The sequence below is a fragment of the Astatotilapia calliptera genome, chromosome 15 (genome assembly GCF_900246225.1).
Source record: "Astatotilapia calliptera chromosome 15, fAstCal1.2, whole genome shotgun sequence".
Lineage (NCBI taxonomy): Eukaryota > Metazoa > Chordata > Actinopteri > Cichliformes > Cichlidae > Astatotilapia > Astatotilapia calliptera.
This window is the reverse complement of record NC_039316.1, coordinates 10,672,565-10,695,497: the sequence shown is the minus strand read 5'-3', so window position 1 is coordinate 10,695,497 and position 22,933 is coordinate 10,672,565. Positions and strand designations below refer to the sequence as shown.

General features: G+C 41.7%; 1 protein-coding gene across 2 annotated transcripts in view; it reads left to right on the top strand.

Moving 5' to 3' along the window:
- Positions 1-22,933, top strand: part of tulp4a (TUB like protein 4a) — a 29,176-nt gene that overhangs the window by 3,198 nt on the left and 3,045 nt on the right. For both annotated transcript variants that reach the window (XM_026194362.1, XM_026194363.1), the window contains exons 3-13: positions 9,942-10,070; positions 11,639-11,800; positions 12,244-12,424; positions 15,270-15,377; positions 15,559-15,725; positions 17,013-17,237; positions 17,369-17,603; positions 18,442-18,586; positions 19,021-19,165; positions 19,337-19,430; positions 19,545-22,906. In XM_026194362.1, the coding sequence (XP_026050147.1) occupies positions 9,942-10,070; positions 11,639-11,800; positions 12,244-12,424; positions 15,270-15,377; positions 15,559-15,725; positions 17,013-17,237; positions 17,369-17,603; positions 18,442-18,586; positions 19,021-19,165; positions 19,337-19,430; positions 19,545-22,906 (4,953 nt within the window). The remainder of the gene's footprint in view (positions 1-9,941; positions 10,071-11,638; positions 11,801-12,243; positions 12,425-15,269; positions 15,378-15,558; positions 15,726-17,012; positions 17,238-17,368; positions 17,604-18,441; positions 18,587-19,020; positions 19,166-19,336; positions 19,431-19,544; positions 22,907-22,933) is intronic.

Sequence of the window (22,933 nt, the reverse complement as noted above, 5' to 3'; positions counted from 1 at the left end):
TGTGACTGAAGCACAGCAGTAATGCCATTTAACTCTGACCACTTAAACATTCAGCTGTTATCTATATAGTCTATCTAAATAATAAGAAAAACATTTACACCAGATGTTTTTGATATTTCTGATAATCTCATTTGATGTCTGCATCTTCCTTTTCTGCACTCACGGAGTTTGGCACTGCACTATTCATTTGTGCCCACAATTTATTTCACACTTAACTCTCAGATTGCTTGCTTTTAGGATGTACATGTTTTTATTTTTTTATTTTTTATTTATTTATTTATTTTTTGATCAAGATTTGCACATTTTTACTCTTTGACCTCATTCCAGCGCTAGTAATGAGTAGTAAAGGTCCTCTCCAGTTCCACGCTTCCACGTTCCACGCTTTGATATAAAGCAGTAAATAAATGCTTTGGGCGATGTGGAATCCATCACTCACGCACTCTATGCATAATTTGGGGTTTCTGACATTGGTGGAAATTACGCTGCTTAATGAATTCTGTCAAGTTGTGACAGATCGGTTCACTCACTTGGGTCATTTCTCATCTCAGTTGTGATGAAGAGAGGGCAGATTGCAATACATATTATAATACAAAAGAAATGACCCCCAGGAGCACGCTATATACGCTGTACTTGTTTGTTTTTTTTACTTTGCATTCCTTGCACCACTTGACTTTTTTTAATTTTATTTTTTTTACTGTCTTTCAAATTAAACTTGCAGCATTGCATTTACATATGTATTAATGTGTATTTATTTATTATCACCTTTTATTTAAAGAGGTTCATTCTTGTCAGTGCATTTGCCATAACCCTTTGTCTATAAAAGCTGCTCTTTCAGCATCAAATGCCGTTAGTCCCCTGACAGTCCTGTCCTTTAAACGTCAGCTTTGTCATTGAGAACTTGTCATTGCTGGTGACGAGTGTCCTTTCATACAAATTGGCTCAAGTCATGTTAAGAAAAGCACACGGACACAGAAATGGAATATGAACTCATCCTATAGGAGTTTAGTCCTGCCAAGATCAATACTCGTGTCAGCATCTTTAAATTTGGCCATTATTCCTGTTGATGTATAGACCTCAGTGTTCAGTGATCTTCCTAATGTAAGTGAGCGTCTGAATGGATGTGTGTTTTGGACTTGTCCCAATATGGGCATTGTAGTAAAGTAAAAGACGGATCTTAAGCTGTCAGACATCTGATAAGAAGAGGGCATGTGGATAATGGACTGTAGTGTGTGGCAGTGCCAGTGCCTGGGGTACCCTTGGATTACACCTGAGTTTACCTATAGTACAGACCTTGGCACTGCAAGCTACTTGAATTAAAAGCATCTTATGATGTGGAGAAGCTCCCCTATTGTCTTGCTGTAGCACTTTTTTTTTTTTAAGTCTGTTGTGATGTTCAGGTACTGAAAAGGTTTTCTGGGTCCTGTAATAATCCCAGTAAACATATGTCCTCCTCCACCTGCTTCACTCCCTTCCAACCAGCTTGAGAAATAATTACAACATAGCAGCTTCAAAAGGAGCAAGGTGAAAAGTGGGATCCTTTTGTTGTAACTCACAGCCACCTTTTCACAGAGGCATACCAATTTGTTTTCTGTTGAGCCATTTTTTTATGGTGCTTGGTTGCTTAGTAAAAATGCTAATAACTATATGTGACTGTTTAGACAGCCTACAAAAGTAAAGCTTGAACATTTCAGCAGGGGTTATTAAGCATTTTGTTCCCAAGTCACATCTGTATTCATATCTGTGGAAAATGGCTTCCGTGCAATCATTCTAGGCACTTTGATAACACATTTGCAGCATCTGGAGCTTTCAAGGATCCTACTTTAAAAAAACAAACCAAATCAATTAATGTATTTTTTTGGTTTGCAGTAAGCTTCATCAGCATATAGGTTCCCTCCATCACCTTATTGGACACAAATTCCAACCAGCTTTCTTCCTGCTTTCTGCCTTGGAGTCGTGTTTGGTTTCCAAGTGCCCCTTTAGTTTGTTTGGCTCCACGTTAACATGGCAGATAATGCACTTGATTAGAGGGCTGTTGACAAGATCCCCTTTTTCATATTTAAGAAAAAACCCTGACTTCCAGTACATGACAACTGACTTGCCAGCATTTAGAAGTTTAGACTGGTTTCAACTGGTTTTCACGCTTCGTTATCCTCACACTTATCTTTATATATATATATATATATATATATATATATATATATATATATATATATATAATTATTTTCAAAAGTGGTGGATTTGTACTCTGTTTTGATTATAACAGCAAAAGCCTAGATTGATTTAAACCCATTCAAAGATGAAAATGAATGCCCTTGTTCTAATGGACTTGGGTGGCTTAATATACAGGCATGTATGGCAGCAATAGGGGTGTACCATTTCTTTTCAGTATCATAAACATAAATCATCTATGTTCATCCATCTGCTTTCTTCTGTGTGTCGGTGTCGCGATGGCAGCAGTCAGACCTTGCGCCCCTTAGCTGCCTCCTCCAGCTCTTCAGTGGGGACACGATGCATTACCAAGCCAGCTGAGAGGTGTAATTTCAGTGTGTCCTGGGTCTGCCCTGGGGTATCCTCCCAGTTGGACATGCCCAAAACGCCTCACCTTGGAGGCACTCATGAGACATCCAGGTCTCCTCAACTGGTACAATTCAATAGGGAGAAGTTGTGACACTTCTATTTAAAAAAATCAGGAAAATAATGGTGAAAAAAAGCAGAATTTGCCCTTGAATGTTCTGATATTATTTTTATCTAGTTATTTTAAGAGAATGCTAACCTTTAGCAGCAGCTGTGTCAGCTCCACCACTCAAAAATAAGGCTGAAAATAGATAAAAGTGCTACATTTTACATCTTTTTAGACAACTGTATTTGTGATGGTGAAAAATAATCCCTCTGGGCTTGTGTCAAAATAGATCAATGCTTCTCTTGACGATCTAATGCTTTTATCCCCCCCCTTCTTCTCCTGGTACAGTGCATTCAGATGCTGAGCAGAGCGAGCAGCTAATCACTAGGCGTCCATTCATTCTCCATGAGAGCTGAACATCAGAGACAGGCTTGACAATGACTGTCAGCATGTTGACAAGAAAATGTTGGCCACAGCAGAGGTTTTGGGCAAATTGTCTGTCAGTGTCCTGTCATCTGCCAGCTGTGATAGTTGTCTTACGCTAGAATCATATGTGCTTAGCTGTGCGAGGAAGTTTTAAGTCTTGCATTGAGGCAGTTCCGTGTTTTGTTTTTTAACTCAAAGTATAATAGGGAATATTTAAAGTGACTAATGTTAGTCATAAGAATGTAATATATCCTAAACAATAAATTTTATGATTATTGATATCTACTGATTGTTGACTGCAGAAACTTGTTTCAAACCTCTGAACTATTCACAAGAGACTTATGGGTGTATTCTTGCCCAAACATAGGAGTCCCACCTCTTAGTTTCCCCTTGATAACAGGTGTAGACTTTTCTCTGGGGGGAAAAGTCCAACAGAGACAGAAGACACCATGACACAATCATTTGTTTACCACACTGAGCTCAGAGTGCAACGTCTGTAACTTATGTACTGATCCATACACTGATTTGTATCTGAGCAGTTGTTCCATGCTCTGGGAGTACACTATAGCAGTGCTTGGTGGTTATTTATTTGACACTTTACGCAAATGTTGAAGAAGCTATATGGAGGCATTAACCATGTATAGTTTATGTCCTGGCCAGATTGAGCTGGTTTGCGGGCCATATTCTTGCTCTTATGTGTTCTAGTTTGTCTGTGCATTGTTGTTCTGCTGGTACAGATTTTGATTGATCAACTTGGGTAAATCAATCCATTTGATTAGGCCCAGCAGTATTTGTATGTTCCTTCACTTTCTTGCATTTTCGCTCTGTGTCACATTTTCATGTGTTAAAAATTCCTCCCTGCCAAAGCCTCATAAATAAACTAGTTTATATTGCTGTTGAGGGCCTGTGGAAGAATTAACACCTCTTTTTAGATGAGCAGGAAGGATTCTGTTATTCAGTGTTTTTCTAACACTTCTGTTAAGACTTAAATGGGAACCTCACAACTTTACAACAGCTTTATTTTTGTCAGTAACTACAAGCTATAGTGTTTCCTGGTCTTGTCTCTTCCTCCTTTCATAATCACCTTCCCTGTGCTGGTCGCTACCTGACTTTATGGAGTGTGTCTTCTTCTGCTCTCTCCTTATGTGACCTCTTGACATTGAAAGGCCAGCTCAGGTTTGCCAAGTTTCACTGAATTAAAATGGTCCCTCCAAATGTGCTTAGTGGAAATGGCTTTAGTGCGCTAATCCATCCTTGGAGAGGACTTGTTGCGTAACGACTGTTTCCTCAGATCCAGGTGTACTTTTCTGTTCACTACAAATTTTCCAGCGTGGCCTGTGCAGTTCATCTTCAGCAATATTTGTAGTGAAGGATCAGACAGACAGACAGACGCAAAGTTTCGTACACTTGTCTTTGCAGAATAATAGAGCCTTATTCTGTCCTTCTGAATAACTAGGTAGGCTAAAAGATATTATACACTGTTTATATTATGTATGCTAGTTTATTAAAGCTCCTTATTACAAAAAATTTAACAGCCTATAGCAGCCTTTACCAAACGTAAGAGTGTCACAGCTCTGTTGGAAATCTGAAAACCTTCAGCCCCCACAAAAACTTGAATCACAGTAGTATTTTGTTCTGTTTTCGGGGATTCATTTTGATCCTTGTCAAATAAATGAAGAATAACACTTAAAATATAGCCTTTGTTTTATAAGGTATGATCACTTTAAAAATGTGAATATTTAAGCATAAATATTCAGTTCATTTTTCTTTGGTTTTAATTGTTTGCAGCTTGCAGTTCATTGACGCTGGCTCACACTTAGGGACTCGTCTCTCATTCAGTCATTCACCACGTTAGTAGATACACCAACAGGACAGAATAAAATCCAGTAAACTGGACTTTTACACCTTTGTAAATGTTCTGCTTTGTCTGTGTTTGTGTTATTTGTGGATTTATTGCATTAAATCCAGTCCTATTTAGTGTCTGATCTTACTCAACATTATTACCAAATTTGTCTGCATGAAATGAGATGCATGATTATCAGACTTTAAGGCCTCAAAACTACACAATGTAGAAACACCCCCAAAGAAGGAGGGTGGGTGTATCATTTAATCTCTCTGGCCCATGGAAATTAAGGCCTTTTAGTACTTGTTCAAACCTATTGTGAGGTGCCTGCAACTGGATATTTTTTGTGCCTGTTTTGGTCACTATTTTCCTTTTTATTATTCTGCCGATTGAGGAACACCAGTGGTGTGAGGGACTCTGGTATCACTCAGATTACTTATTTTCTATTATTCAATGCAGTTTCCCTAACGGTACTTTCAGGAGTCTTTACAGCACACATTAATAATAATTGTAAATGCTATTAACTTATTATTATTTATTAAGGTTTTATTACACACCTGACTTGCACATAATGAGCTCAGATTCTACCTCTTTTGATGGATTTGCAAATCACTCCTGCTAATTCTTGCCTTTGTGTCAGCACAGCACAGAGCTTTTCTTTAACTGATATTGATATCTGATTTTCTAGTCTTGGTGGGCGGGGATCGGTCCATCAGGGACTCCGCTCCTGCCCACCGCCAGGCACACATTGTACCTGGTGCCTCCTGGAGGTGGTGGGCCTGCAGGAGGATGGGCCCATGTCCCTTTTTCGGGCTGTGCCCGGCCGGGCCCCATGGACTAAGGCCTGACCACCAGACACAGGCCCGGGCCTGTCTCCAGGACGGGGCCCTGGTAATCCTATTCCGGGCAGGGTGAACTGTTCCCTTGATCCTGCACCCAGGACCAATTTGCCATGGGAGACCCTACCAGAAAAGGGGTTAACTCTACGAAACCGAACCTGCTTTTGATTGTCGTGACCATTTGCGAATAAGGGAACTGCCAAAAGTAGCTTCTCCTAGTTCTTTTTCCTCTCTCCATCCTCGATGAGCTCTGTGTTACCCATAAGTCAACTCTTCATCTGGAAGGAAAAGAGGGAAATCATAGACCTGGATGGTGCTCTTATCTTGGATGCATGAAAAAAGTAAAATAATGACTAAGTGTAATATATTAAGGCTCTCCCTTTCCTCAAACGTTTTGCAGAGACAAAGTTATTTGTGCATCAGACATGCATTGTCATGGACTTGCACTCACACCTTCACCACTATGGCATTTCGCTGTCATAGTGTCCCCTCAGTTGTGCTGACACCAGTGCCTCCTGAAGCTGTTGCTTGGTTTGATTTACTCTTCTCAGCGAAGTTGCTGTGGTCAGTTATGCTCCCTTTCCTAAAAGCATATCTGTACTTAAAAGGCATGGGATGACCATCAGCTACAATGGACCATCTATGTCTGCACAGGAAGAATTCTGGTGCAATATTAAGCCCTCAAAATGCTTTGGATGTAATTTTCACGCAACCATCTCACATATATCTGACACAACAGTAATGGGCAGCGTAACCACTTGTGTTTAGAGAAATGCATTTATGCACCAAACTCTGACTGGTCCAGTGATTGTATTTGGCTCTTAATGCTCCCAAAACTGATCCCAAAACCATCCAGATGAGCAGCATAGCAGTTATAGAAATGATCTCCATCCGAATTAACTCTAGTGTTAGTTACACTTTCCACATTGCATGCTTACATGAAAAATTTCTGTAGATTGGATAAACTCTTCTGCCTGAACCAGCTAGCCAACTAATAAAATCATAGTTTCTCTTCCACTGCATCCTACAGGCTGGTCCAGACTTCCCTGCAAAGCCACTGTACTACAAGGGCCCAAACTGCACATGTATCCTCCAAACAGACAAGAGAGTAGTCTAACAACTATCCTTACTTGGTGTCTCCAGCTGTCCTTGCACAAGTCACCAAAGGAGTATGCACACCTAAAAATGCACATCGCATGGCGATTTGAGGTCACTGGGTATGCTTGTTCAGTTGCCAACAGGAGGCTGATGGTTGGTCAGTACAATACTAGTACAGAGGAAGAACAGCAATGTCAAAAAGTCAGTTGCAGGCATGGACACTAATTTGTTTCCCATCTTGAATTAACAACTAGTCAATGTTAATGTCTTTGTTTACTTTGGGGGAAAATATCCATGTGATTGGAATGTTTTAAAGGGGTGTTGTGATTAAGATCCAATCAAGAAGTGTCTGCGTCACAGCTTTAAAAACAATCTGTTTCTATCTCATCAGACTAAAACTCAATCCCAGAGCTTTTAGTTGAATATGGGATCAGCAGCCTTTCAGAGAGTCTCTGATTTAGGGGTCCTAGAATACTGCAAGAGTGTAAAAACAGCCCTGATTGTAGTAGATATAGAGCTATTATGTATTTTTGAAACAAAAACTTGTAGGTGTTCTCTACATGATGATGCTAAAGCCTTTGAGTGAGATATATATATATATATATATATATATATATATATATATATATATATATATATATATATATATATATATATATATATATATATATATATATATATATTTTTTTTTTTTTTTTTTTTTACATGTCATTCCAAAGTTCTTTAATATCTCTCTGAGCTTATTGGCGCTGATTACTGTCTGTTTGAGCATATAATGCACTGTAATTAAAGAAGTTTTTTTAACTGTATGTGTTTGCACATGTTGATGTGCCTTTCCTGTGACACCTCAGGCTCCTCGTGGTCCTGCAGCTCCCAACGCTTATCCTGTCTGTCTCTATGTGATGTCTGATCTCCCTGATCGCTGCATCACATGAGGTGCTCAGCTGTCCCCCCTCGCAGGATGGCTCACCAGCTCACACTAATCTCCACACTGAGCTAAATTTACAGACAAACAGTTTATTCTCACCTCTGTGGGGCTGTGAGTGGGAACACACGTGAGACACAGCATGTGTAAATCCAATGCTAATTTATCCTTTTATGTTTTCCTTTGACCCTGCTTTGTAGTTGCATGAATGCTTTTAGCTTTATGCAAACTAGAGCTCATGCCTAATCTAAAGCCACAAGTCTCCTCCAGTTGGGACTGAATTATGTTGTATAATACCACGTGGAAAATCCCTTTTGATCGCCAGAGGTTGCAGACAGTGCATAGATGGAGGAACACCACAAATCTGTGTTTTTTTTCCCCCCCCCAATGAGATCCTTGTAATGTGTTATCTTTGACAATACTGGTGCAGAAGCCTATTAGTTTTGCACCCAGTGAATGCTGCTGCATGAATGATTGCTGTGCCAGAATGATAGATGGCAGGCTAGTTTTAATGGTCTGTGAATGCGGACATCTCAGAATGATGTGGAGACCTTCAGCTGTAGACCTGCAATAGGATGACTGTCATTGCTACAAAGACACAGAGGAAAAGGACAAACTAGAACATGCAAAATCTGGCTAAGAGGACACTTTAATGATGCATAGCAGGGACAGGACATTGATTAAAAACTACTATCTGCCCATTAAGCTTTAGGGCCATGCCTTGTATATTCATATAAATTGACTGATTTGACTTCCAGACTAATAAGTGTGACAAACAGGGTATTACTCAATAAGAAATAATTGATAAATATTGTGATGTTCCCTTGTGCATTTTATATCTTTTTTCCTGGGTTTGTAAAAAAAAAATATATATATTTTTTTCAAAACAATTGGAGCTGCTGAGCCTCACTCATTAAATATATGCCCTGACTACATGATGTTGCTCCAATAATCTTTTTTCCTGAAGCCTGATCATCCTAATTTTTTTTTTTCCAATGCCTAAAATGCTGCTTGAAAAGTCCATAGACTATAGCAAGATACTGTTTGAGGAAAGTTTTGTGATTAATGATCATTTGTGTTAGATGAATTCTTAAAGAAGTTCTTAATTAATAACCTGTAAGTCAGCATTAATGGCATTAGTGCAAGAAGATAATAAAGTATTCAAGCAAGTGTAAGTATGATTGATTGTTTCTTTTCTTGATGGAATATAAAATGGGGACGCACAGTTAATAGCATCTGTTTCATTGATGGATGGAACTGTGAGTGTGTTGCACAGAGGTAAGGAAGTGTTGTTTAAGGGTTGGCAGCATTACTGGCTTATCCAACTCAGACCCGCTGATCTATTGGACTTGCAGTCAGAGAGCTTGAGCACCACTAAAACCCTGCTCGGTGCTGCGTGTGTGAACGTGTACGACCCACGTGCTTCACTTAGCGAGAGCAGAGCGGCTCCCTTCTTAGGATTACTCCTCCGGGGAATAGGCTGAGTCACGCTACAGAACAGAAGACAAATGGAGACACGAAGAGAGGAGGGGGCAGGATGGAGAGTGTGATGGGCACCTTTTAAGATGGGTGACAGAAACGTGTTATGAAGAGTGCTTTGTATACTGTGCTCCTGCAGCTCATACCCAAGCAAATTACAATCAGTCTTTACAGTACTAAACTCAGGGCAAACGGAGAGACATATGTTTGTGTCAACCTGTAAGACTCCTCTTTATTATTTTCCTGTATACATCTCTTTTCTTCCATAAACGCAAAAATGCTGTAATGTCCCATTTTGAAATGTGCCATTCAGTTATAAGGTGACATTATAACTGAATCTCTCTGTCTGTAATATTCAAGATATTAGCGGCTCCTTTGTGACTTTTTCAAAATGAGGTTAACCCACTTTTTGAGTTATTTCCATCTTTCTTGATGCTAAATTTAGTTCATTGAAATGTGGGAACTTGGATTTTAGGCATTCAGCTGATTCTAGAGTATAATGTCTTAATTAAAGGCACTTTGTTGTTTTTCTCATGTTATCTGTAGGTAAGTTGACACAGAGCCATGGCTAAATTCACTGTCAGTGAAGGAGTGAATTAGTACATTTTCTTATGTCTTGTAAAATAATGGCTGTCAAAGGACATAGAACAGTCTTTCTGATAATTTTATCTGATTGTTTGTTTGTGTTTTTTACCTCACCTCTGCTTTCAGGTGGTATTGGTGCGTTGGAATGAGCCTTTCCAGAAACTGGCCACATGTGACACAGATGGAGGCATTTTTGTTTGGATCCAGTATGAGGGCCGCTGGTCTGTGGAGCTCGTCAATGACCGAGGAGCTCAGGTGAGAGACACAAGTAGACAAAATGTAAATCGGTCCTTTTAACTAGTTTTAAAAAATTGTAAGAAATTATTGTGTAAATAATGGGTAAAACTATATGATAGAGTTAATGGAAGCAAAGCAAGCAGTGATAATATAAAGCAGTATAATGTCATTGCAATAAACCTGTAATACTTAAAGTTACAGTGTGTAAAACCCCGCCACTAGATGTCAGTAGATTTGAAATCGCACTCGACTGAGTTGTCTTTTTTAACCCCCTCCAATTCAAATGCATAATTATAGCTACGGTGGCTGCTGTAGGACAAACAACTCTGGCCACAGTTCATCTATAGTGAGTGTAGGCTGTTAAGCCGCTGTTTACCTCAGGTATTTATTGGTGCCCATTTCTGTTTACACTGGAGGAGGCTGTAAAACTTTGCGATACCGAGTTGAGTCGTTAGGAATGTCTTGAACTTTTCTGTTGGCGCTGTTGTTTTTGCTGGTGTTCGTCAGTGTTAGTCAAACTTTCTGCAATGACAGAGGGCGTATATAATCAGAGCGAAAGTGTGATTGTTAGGACACTCAAGTGTAACATTAGCTGGCATAATATTAGGTCATAAGCAGATGTTGTTGTTATTGTTGTTGGTCAGCTGTCTGGACATGTGAGGCTTGCATTTCTATTCTGCTAAGAAAAAATAAATGTGACAATATTGAGAATAAATAAGCGTATTTGTGCATGCTTATGTGTGAGGAGGGGAGGAGGAAGTGGTTAAAGTGACAATGAGGGGGGGAGAAAGAGCAGCAGTGGTGGTGGAGATGATGAGAAAGAGAATATAAAAATATTTATGTCCAAATGTTAAATGGTGGCCACATATATAAAAAGTGATTAGGTGGAACAGCAATGTCCATTTTGGCCACTGTATTGAAGATGGTGGGGCAACATGGCCGCTCACAAACTAGTGTTAAATGGATTTATTATAAATGTATGAAATTGAGTTTGTTGGAAGATGTAATTGCACGCTAATCAATGTATATTTGTTATTTTTTAAATCATTTTTATCAAACCTCAAGTGGTTTTATGTGTTTTTACTGATGCTGCACATTAATTAAAAATTAAGCCTGCCAAGCAAACATAGGTAGGTAGGCCACATCGATCAAACATTGTCATCATTCCTTGAGCTAAGACTTGACACATGTTGACAGCATCTTTTGTGATTACTTGAGTTATTATTGGAGATGACAATCTGAACAATAGCCACACTTTTATATGGTCTGTGCTTTTTAAAATGCCATCGCTGCTCTGCTTTTGTCTGAGAGGTTAAAGTTTTTTTTTATATACATTATTTGAGTTGAGGGACACTGTTTTGTCATAATTAGTCTCTAGATCAATTGCATTTGAATAGAAGCAGAGCTTCAAATTTGGAACCAGAATATTTTAGAATTCTTCCTAAAAAATGATTTAAATTAAAAATATTAAACATTTACAGAATCATAAGCTGCTGCTGATTCTCTGTGCAACAGCTGAGGTATATACTATTTATTTATTTTATCTTTTTTAAATAACTCTAACATTTCTTATCTGTCCCTTCTAGGTGAGTGACTTTACCTGGTCCCATGATGGGACCCAGGCTCTTATCTCCTATCGTGATGGCTTCGTCCTGGTGGGCTCTGTCAGTGGGCAAAGACACTGGTCCTCTGAGATCAACCTGGAAAGCCACATTACCTGTGGTATCTGGACCCCAGATGATCAGCAGGTAACACACTATACAGATTTTGAACATAGGATATGTTCACCTGGCACTTACCCAGTCTTCTAATGCAAGTAGAAGTAGAAATGTTAGGTTGCCATTTGCCACTTGTAGACAGAAACCCTGAGAGCTGAATCTGTGAGTGACAGCAAGCTTCCACTGTCTTGAATGTGTTGTTGTCTTTGTAAGGCTATATTTTTGTTTTCATGCCGTTAAACTGTCAGCACAGGTTGGATGTCAGCAGACTTTCAGTCCGTGTATGTGTAACTGTCCTTGTTTATCACCATCAACCCATTTATGTCCATTTCTCGCAGTTTTTTTCTCTGTGATATGCATTTGTCTTGTTTTTCTTTCTTGCTGTTGTCTCATTTTTCTCTCCTCTTTCAAGTGTGAGTCTTTGTTCTTGTGTCAGTGTCCACATTAATATTGTTTTTTTGCACTTGCGCCAGGTGTTGTTTGGTACTGCAGATGGACAGGTGATAGTGATGGACTGCCATGGGCGCATGCTGGCCCATATACTGCTGCATGAGTCAGACGGTATTGTCAGCATGTCGTGGAACTACCCCAGCTTCCTGGTAGAGGACAGCAGTGAGAGCGACACAGATTCTGATGACTACCCCCCACCACAAGGTATTCTACTCAAAACTTCTTCTTCTACCTTCTGATCAAGAAACATACATTAAAACCAAATGTACCTGGTTAATTTCCTGCCTGATTCTCTCTGTGACACATCACATCTTTCAAAGAATAATAAACCTTTATTTAGTCACACTATTTGTCTCAAAATTTAATTAATTGAGTAGAAGTACATCTTCTTGCTTTGCCTCAACAAGAAGATCTCTATAGGGAGATATCTTACTCAGCTATGCAAGTTATCATTGCTAGCAGTCTTTAAACATGGTTTGCAAGACAAGTTTATCTAAAGCAAGAACCAACACCTAAAAAGGAGCAATGAGTCCCAAGAAGACCCAACATTCAGTATTGTCTGAATCATTGCTTGGAGAAATGTTCAGTTTGGAAACTGGCAGAAAGGCAAGGATGACAGCCAGGTCGAAATCCACTTCAGCAGGGCCACAGGTAGAATAAGCCTTCAGGTCCAGCAGTAAACCATCATTTATGCAAGCTAGAGCCCACTAAAGTAAGCTCTTACTTTATCATAGGTTTGTTCATATGAGGGTGAGCTAGGGGTCATACATACTCTGTATAAATGACCAATAAATATACTTAGATGTCACCCATTGGTTGGTTGAGTCCTCTGTTATGAAACCTCAAGCTTCATAATGGGACTCAAAATTTTTCAGGGAAAATCTGGATCTGACTGACAAACCAAGCGACACTGCATGCTCAGGCTGAAGTCACATGTCAAACAATGGGCCCACCCTAAAGGTTTTTCTGCTTTGTCCTCATTTTGTGCTCCATTTGGGACTGTAATTGACAGAACCCCATGCTGAATAAATGGTGACCCCATGTTTACTAGGGATCAGAGTCAAGAACCGGTTCCTGGGAGTACCGGGAATCAATAAGATTCTCTGTAAGAGAATCACTAATGAATCGAATCGATAATTGATATTGATAATGGAATGCACTGACATCACTTTCCAGAAGTTATGTTTTTTATACAGTCTGTGCTTCGGATACCAAAAGTGGACCACTTCTCCAAAACCCCTGTAGGTATTTTCATATAAAAACAGATTTCTGCACCTGCATCTCCAAAACAAGTGAAACTGATGGTTTAATATATCCTTGTTGCAGTGCACAGCTTGACATTGCTTGACAAATGGCAGTAATTTTGCCAGTGGCACTGATTGGCTAATCATTAGCCTTCCTGTTGCGTACATTGGACTGATTGCCTTTTAATCAAGAAACCGCCACTTCATGTCACCAAGCCAGACAAATCAGTCAACTGTGGAGTGAACAAATTCAAATGTCTGGAAGTAGCCAGGTCACAAGCACTTCTGCAACCCATGCTTCAGTCTTGTCTCCTTAAATGGACCTCTGTGACCCAAAGTAGCTTTAAAAAAAATAGTTCTTGGCTTTTCTCAACATGTATAAGTGTGTTCGGTAAAAGCATTTAAACTACAGCTGTATGCTGCTGGTCCAGTGTAAGCTGTTTAACGAAGCATAAGAAGCACAAGCCAACTAAAAAACAGTTTTCCACTGGGACAGAAAATATCTAGTGCACTGGGATGTAAGCTGTCTGTCAAGGGAATTGTTGCATCTGGTCAGCCTCCTCTCCTGCTGATTTCCGTGTGCACACCAGCCAGCGTAACAAACTGTAGAGAAAAAGAGGCAAAAGAAACAAAACAGGAACCAATAAAAATTAGCTTAATTAGTCCCAGTTGCTAGGGATATATTGGTGAGGGTCTATCCTCCTCCCAGTGGTCTATTAAATTTTTTTCCCCCTCCTTCTTTCACCACAGGCCAGGCTGAAAACTGCTTACCTAAGCTGGAACACAGATCAGGCTCTAACTCACTAATTAAACCATTCAATATGAATTGATTGGCCCCAGTAGAAATGATCTCTTGAGTCAACAACTTGAGTGACGCACAAGGCTTGTCAAATCTTTGTCATGATACATGATGATAACCCATTATCATCGCACAGCACAGTACACTGCAGTTACAGCCCCATTTTGTATCTGATTTAAAGCAACACCTATTTAAAATCCTATCTGTGGCGATGTTGCAACAACAAAGCAGAAGTGGACATTTTATTTATGGTACTATTTGGGTCATTGCAGGATTACATTAAAGTACGGAGTCAAGGATATTTCAATGAAGATGTATGAGTGCTCTCTGAAGGTGTGTTATTTATAGTAATGTTAAAAATTGGTATATACTCTTGAATAATGTCCCTAAATGTCAGATGATTCAAACTGAAGTACCTTACAGTTCTGTTTTTGAACTAGTTTGTTCTGTCACTTAACGTTTTGTTTCAGTCGTTTTTGCACTTGTTTTTGATGTGAGGCTAAATTCTAGTAGTGGGTAGAAAGTTGGTTAAAGGAAAGCTGTTGTGTTGTATTATTGGAAGCTACTGAGAGCACAGACTTGTATATTTTTCACACGTTCCCCACTGATGGGCACAAATTAACATTCTTTTAAAGACCGATGTACAGACTTTAGTGGCGTCTAGTGGTGAGGTCAAAGCTAACAGCTAACACTTTCCAAATCTATCGCGGCTACACCATCCACAACCATTGTTTGGGCTTTCTTTTCTGGCTGACTCTGAAGCTCAATGGGCTCCATGGAAGAGGGCACACTCTTTATGTATATAGAAAATGCTTATTCTAAGCTACAAACACATAATTTATACTTTTAGGCAAATACATATAAATGATAAAAGAAGTGTAGTTCTCCTAAACACGTGTCTATTAAATCTAAAAAGCATTGTGATTGATAGTTCTGATGAACAGAACAGCTGTTCACAATGCCTGGCTAATATGTTTGTGTTTTGTTTTTCTTTCTTTATTCCTAGTGCACAGCCAGAAACCACTGCTGACAGTCAGCTTCACCTCTGGAGACATCAATCTGATGAACAGCTACGACGACCTCTCCCCCATCCTCATCCACACTGCTCTGAAAGGTTTGTGTGCGTTTGTTATTAATTTTGTTAAGTCAGCAGTTCTCTAGCTGCTTTGGCCTTTGCTCGCTTCATTGTGTCCTTCATTCACTTGTGTTAATTCTTTTTTTTAAATGATGTAAAAATGTGTAAAATGATGTTGCCCTTCATAAACGTATGTGTACTACTTTGCTCTGTGTTGTAGATGTGGTGGTCCAGTGGTGCTCACAGGGGGATCTACTAGCAGTGGCAGGGATGGAGAGGACCCTCCTTTCCACTGACACCTCCTGTCCTCCACCCAGCAGGAACGCCATTGTCAAGTTCTACAATGTTCGAGGCGAACACATCTACACACTGGATACACCAGCACAGGTGACTTATGAGTGTCATCCTAGAAAAATAGTTGTTCTTATATTTAGTAATGCAGGTTGTGGTTCGAGTGGCCCTTCAGTTTGCAGAAGGGAGGACTACCATAACCAACTATAGTTTAAGTGAGTCAGTGAGCCGGGGTAGGAACAATATGAGATGGGAAGGCCAGGGCTACTTAATTAGCAGATAGTAATGACACAAGATACTACAGGGTTTGTACGGGTGCTTGAAATCCTTGAAAATGCTTGAAGTCTAATATTGTCTTTTCAAGGTTTGAAAAGTGCTTGAATTTCAGATGTGGTGCTTAAAAGTGCTTGAAACTGTATTTCATTCACCACAAATAACTATCTGACTGAATAGTTTTCTTATCAGATAGAGAAAGAAAATGAGTCGCAAATTCTAAAAGCAAAATTTCTTTGCCTGGGCTGCCTACGACCTCTGCATGTCAGTGTATTTCAATGTGTGACCCCGCCCCTCCCCCGGACAGTCGGGGATGAGTGCACTAACATGCCTGGAGATTGTTGTTTCCATCAAACACTCCTTAAAACGCCAATGGCGGAGTTTGCGCTCTCGAGTCACATGATAGGTGAGTAAATAATTTTCGAGAATGTGTACATAACACGTGCAAATTTTTAAAACTATTCTTATTATTTTGTGCTGGAAAAGCATGAAAATTGACCTTGGAAGTGTTTAAAAAGTGCTTGAATTTGACCCTGAAAAATGCGTATGAACCCTGATAATATTCTTTCCAGGATCACAATGCTTTTTCAAATTCTTCATTCCATATTAAGTGTTGACTCTAACAAAAATCGTCTCGGATTCAATTTCTGGAAACTGTGAAGTGAACTTGACTCGTGAAACAAATGTGAAAGTAGGGGGATGATGAAATGAACATACTATACAGGAAAATGTATCCTTGTTTAAAAACGGAGATGTTAATCATTGATGTATACATGACAATGTTCGTTTTGGAGATTGGCTCACCTGTTAAGGACGTCAGAGGGTACATACATTCATTTTGATCATTATAGTAAGATTTTAAGATTAAAGATTTTCATTTATTTTATTTTACGCGAATAATCAGCCTGCATGACAGACTTCGGTAAACATTCACAGATAATTTCCTTTTGTTTTCGGTTTTTATTGAATGAAATCACTGTTCTCAGGAATCACTCTGAGGATTTCACTCCAGCAAAGAAGTGTTTTGCAGTAATGACATGATTTGCTTTACATTAGCCTTGTGAAAGCATATTATTCATTCTCAGATGTGTCTTCCCCTTCATACTGTAGCGCCCCATCACTACGCTCTGCTGGGGTCACCGGGACTCTCGTCTGTTCTTGGCATCGGGCCCAGTGCTCTATGTCGTGCGAGTTGAGCACCGCGTTGCCACACTGCAGCTGCTGTGCCAGCAGGGCATTGCCACAGCGTTAAAGGAGGAAAAAGACGTTGCCAAGCTCACAATGCCTTCCCGGCTCTGTTCTTATGTCACTGCCGCTTTTGTTCCCACCATCAAGGTAACACAGGCCAGGAGGGGTTTATTTCTATTAAAACCATAAAACACCATGTGAATAGATTTAATAGTGGTTTGGGAAGAGCTGTAATTAGCATAAAAGTTTTTAAAGTTAACTGTACTTTACATTTCTAGCCTCCCATCCCAGATCCAAACAACATGAGAGATTTTGTGAGTTATCCGACAGCTGGAAACGAGCGCCTGCACTGCACCATGAAGCGTACGGAGGATAACCCTGAAGTGGGAGGGCCTTGCTATACTCTGTATCTGGAGTACCTAGGAGGTCTGGTCCCTATCCTCAAGGGCCGAAGAATAAGCAAACTTCGGCCTGAGTTTGTTATTATGGATCCCAAGACAGACGGCAAAACAGGTGAGATTAGTTTTTTCATACCTGTAACTTAAAAAGAATAATTTTCCAAAGAAGACCTGAAATGTTTGTTAGCTTCTAAATGCAATAACTACATTTTTATGTTGGTTCTAAAATAAAGAATACAGTAAGATCGTAGAGATAAGAACTAAAAATGTATCTTTGATTCTGAAATTCAAGTAGAACTGCAAAAGATGAACCCCGACACAGTTCTGACATTGTCCAGTAGTTTTCCAGACGTTCTTACTTTGCGAGTTTTAGTCACATAGGGCAGACTGGACCCATGTTAATTAAAAGCTGCTTAATGGGGCCTCTTATGGCCCCTGGGTTGCTCATAAATCAACCCTCTCTCTCCCCACGCAGTGATAAATGAAGCCAGCCATGAAATGGTTCCAGACCATTCACACTTTTATGTTCATCAAATAAATTAGTTTGACCTAAACTGGAGCAGCAGCTGTGCTTTGCAGACTCCTTGTGACTGTGGAAGAGGAGACAAAGTGAGAACGACTGAAGAAATGAATGTTTGAGAAATGGTAGAAAAATGCTTTGATAGGATGATAATGATGGTGATGTTGTGGCAAAGCTATGACAATTCTTGCCTCCGGGTTGCTCAAGTAGATTTGAAAATGCTTCCTGCAGTTTCAACATACCTAAAAAGAATACCAAAAGGCATTCATATTTTATCATTCTTTATCCAGCCCATCTGAAAAAGCAACATTACTAACAGTTGAGCAGTGACTTAACTGAGAGAACAAATGACACGTTGTTTTTGGTTGTATTGATCTGAACATTTCATCAAAAGTAACATCTTAAGTGTCATTTTCATATTTTGTCTCCACAGATGAGATATACAGCAACAGTCTGATATCAGCCATGATTGACAGCTGTAACTGTTCAGACTCCAGCGACATTGAGCTGAGTGATGACTGGGTTGGCAAGAAATCGCCAAAGATATCCAGGGGTAGCAAGTCCCCCAAACTTCCCAGGTAACTAAACCCCGGCTTTGTGTGTACAGGAGCATGTTGCATCAAGCCACTTTGTCTCTTCTGTTTGACACTTGGATCTTTTCAGTGATTTAGGTGAAGCAGACAAGAGGAGATTAGTTCTCTGCAGGTTTTCAGTTTTAAACAAGCGGGAATCAAGTGATCACTGGCATGCTGAAGAGTCTGATACAAGAAGCATTTATATGACAGTGAATTCATTTCAGAAACATGTAAACAGCCACATTAATTCTGTTTAAGATTTTATGGCATTGAAACTAATTTTTTCTGAGTTTTTTTGTTTTAACTGTTAAAATTTATTTGAATGCTCCTTTTCTTTGCTGTTTGCTTTTTGGTTTCTCTGCATGCCTAAACCTTCTTCTTCTTTTTTTTATTTGCCACTTTCTCTGTAGAGACTTAGTTTGTCCCTTTACCAACAGGATCAACATTGATCCCAGAAAATCTCCCAAACTCTCCCGTGCTACGCAGGAGATCTCCAGGTCACCTCGGTTACCCATACGTAAACCCTCAATTGGGTCTCCCAGTCTAACACGGAGGGAATTTCCTCTAGATGACATCACTCAGGTAAACATCAGGTTATCGTAGCTGAGTGAGAAGCTGGTAAGGGATCACGTGCTGCCTGTGTGTGCTGTGAAGCACGACCGATGGATTTTTACATAAAATGTACTGTTGTAAATTTCGGAATGTGTCTAATATATTTATAGAAAAATGCATCGTTTTTTTTTAATCTTGCAGCAAAATTACCTTGCTCAGGTCACATCCAATATTTGGGGAACAAAGTTCAAGATAGTGGGGCTGGCTACTTTTTTACCCACCAATCTCGGTGCAGGTAACAAATCAACGTGTTGGATAATTAAACATTAATTCCAGTTAAGTCTAATTTGTCTGTTGTCACTTTTCTTTTCCTAATTTATTTATTTTTATTGTGCCTCTCACTCCTTAGTTATCTACAAGACAAGCCTCCTCCATCTGCAGCCCAGACAGATGACCATCTACCTGCCAGAGGTGCGGAAAATCTCCATGGACTACATCAACCTCCCTGTCTTCAGCCCCAATGTTTTTAGCGAGGATGAAGATGACCTGCCTGTTTCAGGCCCTACTGGCGGTGCTGATGACAACCCACCCTGCACTGTCAACATCCCTATTGCCCCCATCCATAGTCCAGCCCAGGCCATGTCCCCTGCCCAAAGCATTGGTCTGGTCCAGTCACTCCTAGCCAATCAGAATGTTCAGTTGGATGTCCTAACCAATTCCACGGCAACCTCTACTGGAGGGGCTGCTGGTGGGTCAGACCAAAGCCAGGACACCATCTTGACAGCCCAGTACACAGTACCGACCAGGTACTCGAGTCCTGGTCAGGTCATATTTGGGGGACTGGAAGTAGGTCGCCTAGTGGTTGGACCGCCACCTTCTCATCATCCTTCACAACAACAACAACAGCAACAACACCCAAGTCAACATCAACAACAGCAACAACAACAGTCACTTCAACACCACCAACAACAAATTCAGCACCATCAACAGCAACTCCAACAGCAGCAGCAGCAGATGCTCCAGCACCAACACTTACAACAACAGCAGCAGCACATTCAGCAGCAGCTCCAACACATACAGCAGCAGCAGCTCCAGCAGCACATACATCTACAGCAACAGCAACAACTTCAGCAGCAACTGCAGCAACAGCATCAACTGCAGCAACAGCAGCAAATGCACCATCAGCTGCAAGCACAGCAGCAACAGCAGCACCATCAGCTTCAGCAGCTTCAAATTCAAATCCCCGTTTCCTCGATGTCTTCAGGACAGCCTTCGGGTGTACCTCTGCACCAGCTACAACCTGGGGCCTTGCATATCCAGATTCCTCATCAGTCTGCTGATTTAGTGGTTGAGAGAGCAGTAGGGGGCGAGCACGAACACTTACTGAAGATCAAAACTACTCGGTCACCTCCACAGCTGGCTGAGGGTGACACGGTGGTGTTCAGTGCCCCTCTAGAGCTAAGCAAGATGAACCCCCCACCCCCCTACCCTGGGACAGTGGCTGCTGCTGTGGCTGCTGCTGCTGCTGCCTCGGTATCAGCTTCCGCTGCATCTTCCAGTGCTGCGTCTGGATTAGGAGGGGGCGCCAGTGGAACTCCTCCCGCTGGAGACCTTTGCATGAAGAAGGGTGAGTTTCCACTTCATCCTTCAGGCCAGCAACAAGCTCAGTATCCAACACCGCTGGGCTATGAGAGGATAACGACATTTGACAGCAGTGGGAATGTGGAAGAAGTATGTCGTCCTCGAACACGCCTGGTCTGCAATCAGAATGTCTACACGCTCCAAGGACCTGGCAGCTCCGCCACTCTCAGGGTAACCTCGTCTTCATCCTCCTCCTCAGCTGACAAGAAGCTGCAGCTGCCCTACACCTCTGCTACCCTGAACAGACTCACTGCACCTCGCTATTCTATACCCAGTGGAGACCCGCCTCCGTACCCTGATTTAGCTAATCAGAACAGCTCTGCTGGCAGGAATCCCGGACAGAGGCTTGACAGCAGTTTGATCCACGCCACCCTCAGGAGGAACAGCCGAGAGGCAGCCCTCAAAGTTTCCCAGATGCTGGAACCACCTAGACCACTCCCTCCCAAGGCGAAAAACAGTACTGCACTAGCAGCCTCGTTCCAGCAGAGGGTGCCAACAGCCTTATACACCTGTAGTCAGTGTAGCAGTGGATCTAGTGTTGGAGGCACTGCCCCAGGGAGTGCTAATGGAATAGCGGGAGGAACTATTATCAGACAAGATTTTCCTCCAGGCAACGGAGCACCGCACAGCACAGTCATTGTTCATTCAAACAGTGCTACTCCTCTGGCCTCCCAGTCCTCTTATAATCTGATGAGTTCACTTGAAGTGTCTGGAGCTGCAGCAGGGGTAAGCGGCAGAGATAGGGCTGATTACGTTAATTCAGCATTCACAGAGGATGAGACACTGAACCAATCATTGAGGCATCTGGCACTAGGAGGAAGTGATGCATCAGGGCTGGTGGTCAAGCGCCCACCTCCCTATCAGTGGGATCCAGCATCCACAGAGGAGGTGTGGGTTCCTCAGGAACGGACAGCGACTTTAAACTCCACTGCCCCCCCTGTACCACACAAACCACCTCCCCTTATTCTTAGCCCAGCTCAGCACTTGGATGTAACCAGGCTGCCTTTTGTCCTTTCTCCAAAGTCCCCCACAAGTCCTAGTGCTGCATCATTCCAAGCTGCTGCTGCTGCAGCAGCTACAGGCTACCAGATCTCGCTCCAGTACCCCCCAGCAACTGCCTATTCTGGAGCCCAGCTCCAACCCATCCCAGGTTCTCCACGCCCCTGCGCCTCACCAAAGGAGGTGGTGGCACCTTTGCCCTTTTCACAACAGGATGCAACCCTAGTGTTACCACCAGGTTATTCTGCAAATCTGGCCAACCTAGCCTGCTGCCCCCTCCCACCTATGTACCCAGGAGGAAGTGCTTGTGCTGGGCTTCCCATTCCTCCCATTGCCCTCCACACACCCTGGGGTACTTACAATTCTTGCCCACCTATGACCAGTCCTGCAGTGCCACTACCACCCAAAGCCTCCCACCTGGCAGTAGACAAAAATGTTCTCTCACCACCACCTCCTCCGCCACCACCACCTCCGCCACCACCAGCAGAGCTGCAGAGCCATGGGGGATTACAAGAGACCATGACAGAGGCTGGGGAGAGTTTTCAGGAGGTGCTCTCCTTGACTGAGAGCCCTGTACCGCAGCGATCGGAGAAGTTCAGTAAGAAGAACCGCAAGCGCGTGGACGGTCGGGCTGAGGAAGCTAATGTGCCGCCACTGGCCGAAGGGAGCAAATCCAAAAAAGAGGGCAGAGCCCTGGGTGATTTCAATTCTCTCATTTCCAGTCCACGGTTGGGAGGAAGAGACAAGAAGAAGATCAAGGGACAGAAGGAGCAACAGTTGAAGGCTAAGAAGCTGAGTAAAGCCACTGCCAATAGTGAGTTCCAAGATAGTTCAGAAAGTGAGCCAGAGCTATTTATCAGTGGGGACGAGCTGCTCAATCAGTGCCAGAGCAGTAAAAAGGGTTGGAAGAGTAAGAGGAACTTGAGGGCTGCCAGTGAGCTGGATGAGATCAAGTGTCGAAAAGCCAATGAGAAGGAGGACAGAGGGCTTGGCAGCCAGGGCTTTGTGTATGTCATGGCCAACAAGCAGCCACTGTGGAATGAAGCCACGCAGGTATACCAGCTGGACTTCGGTGGCCGTGTCACCCAGGAGTCCGCCAAGAACTTTCAGATTGAACTGGAGGGGAGACAGGTGATACTTTTCTTATATAACTTGCAG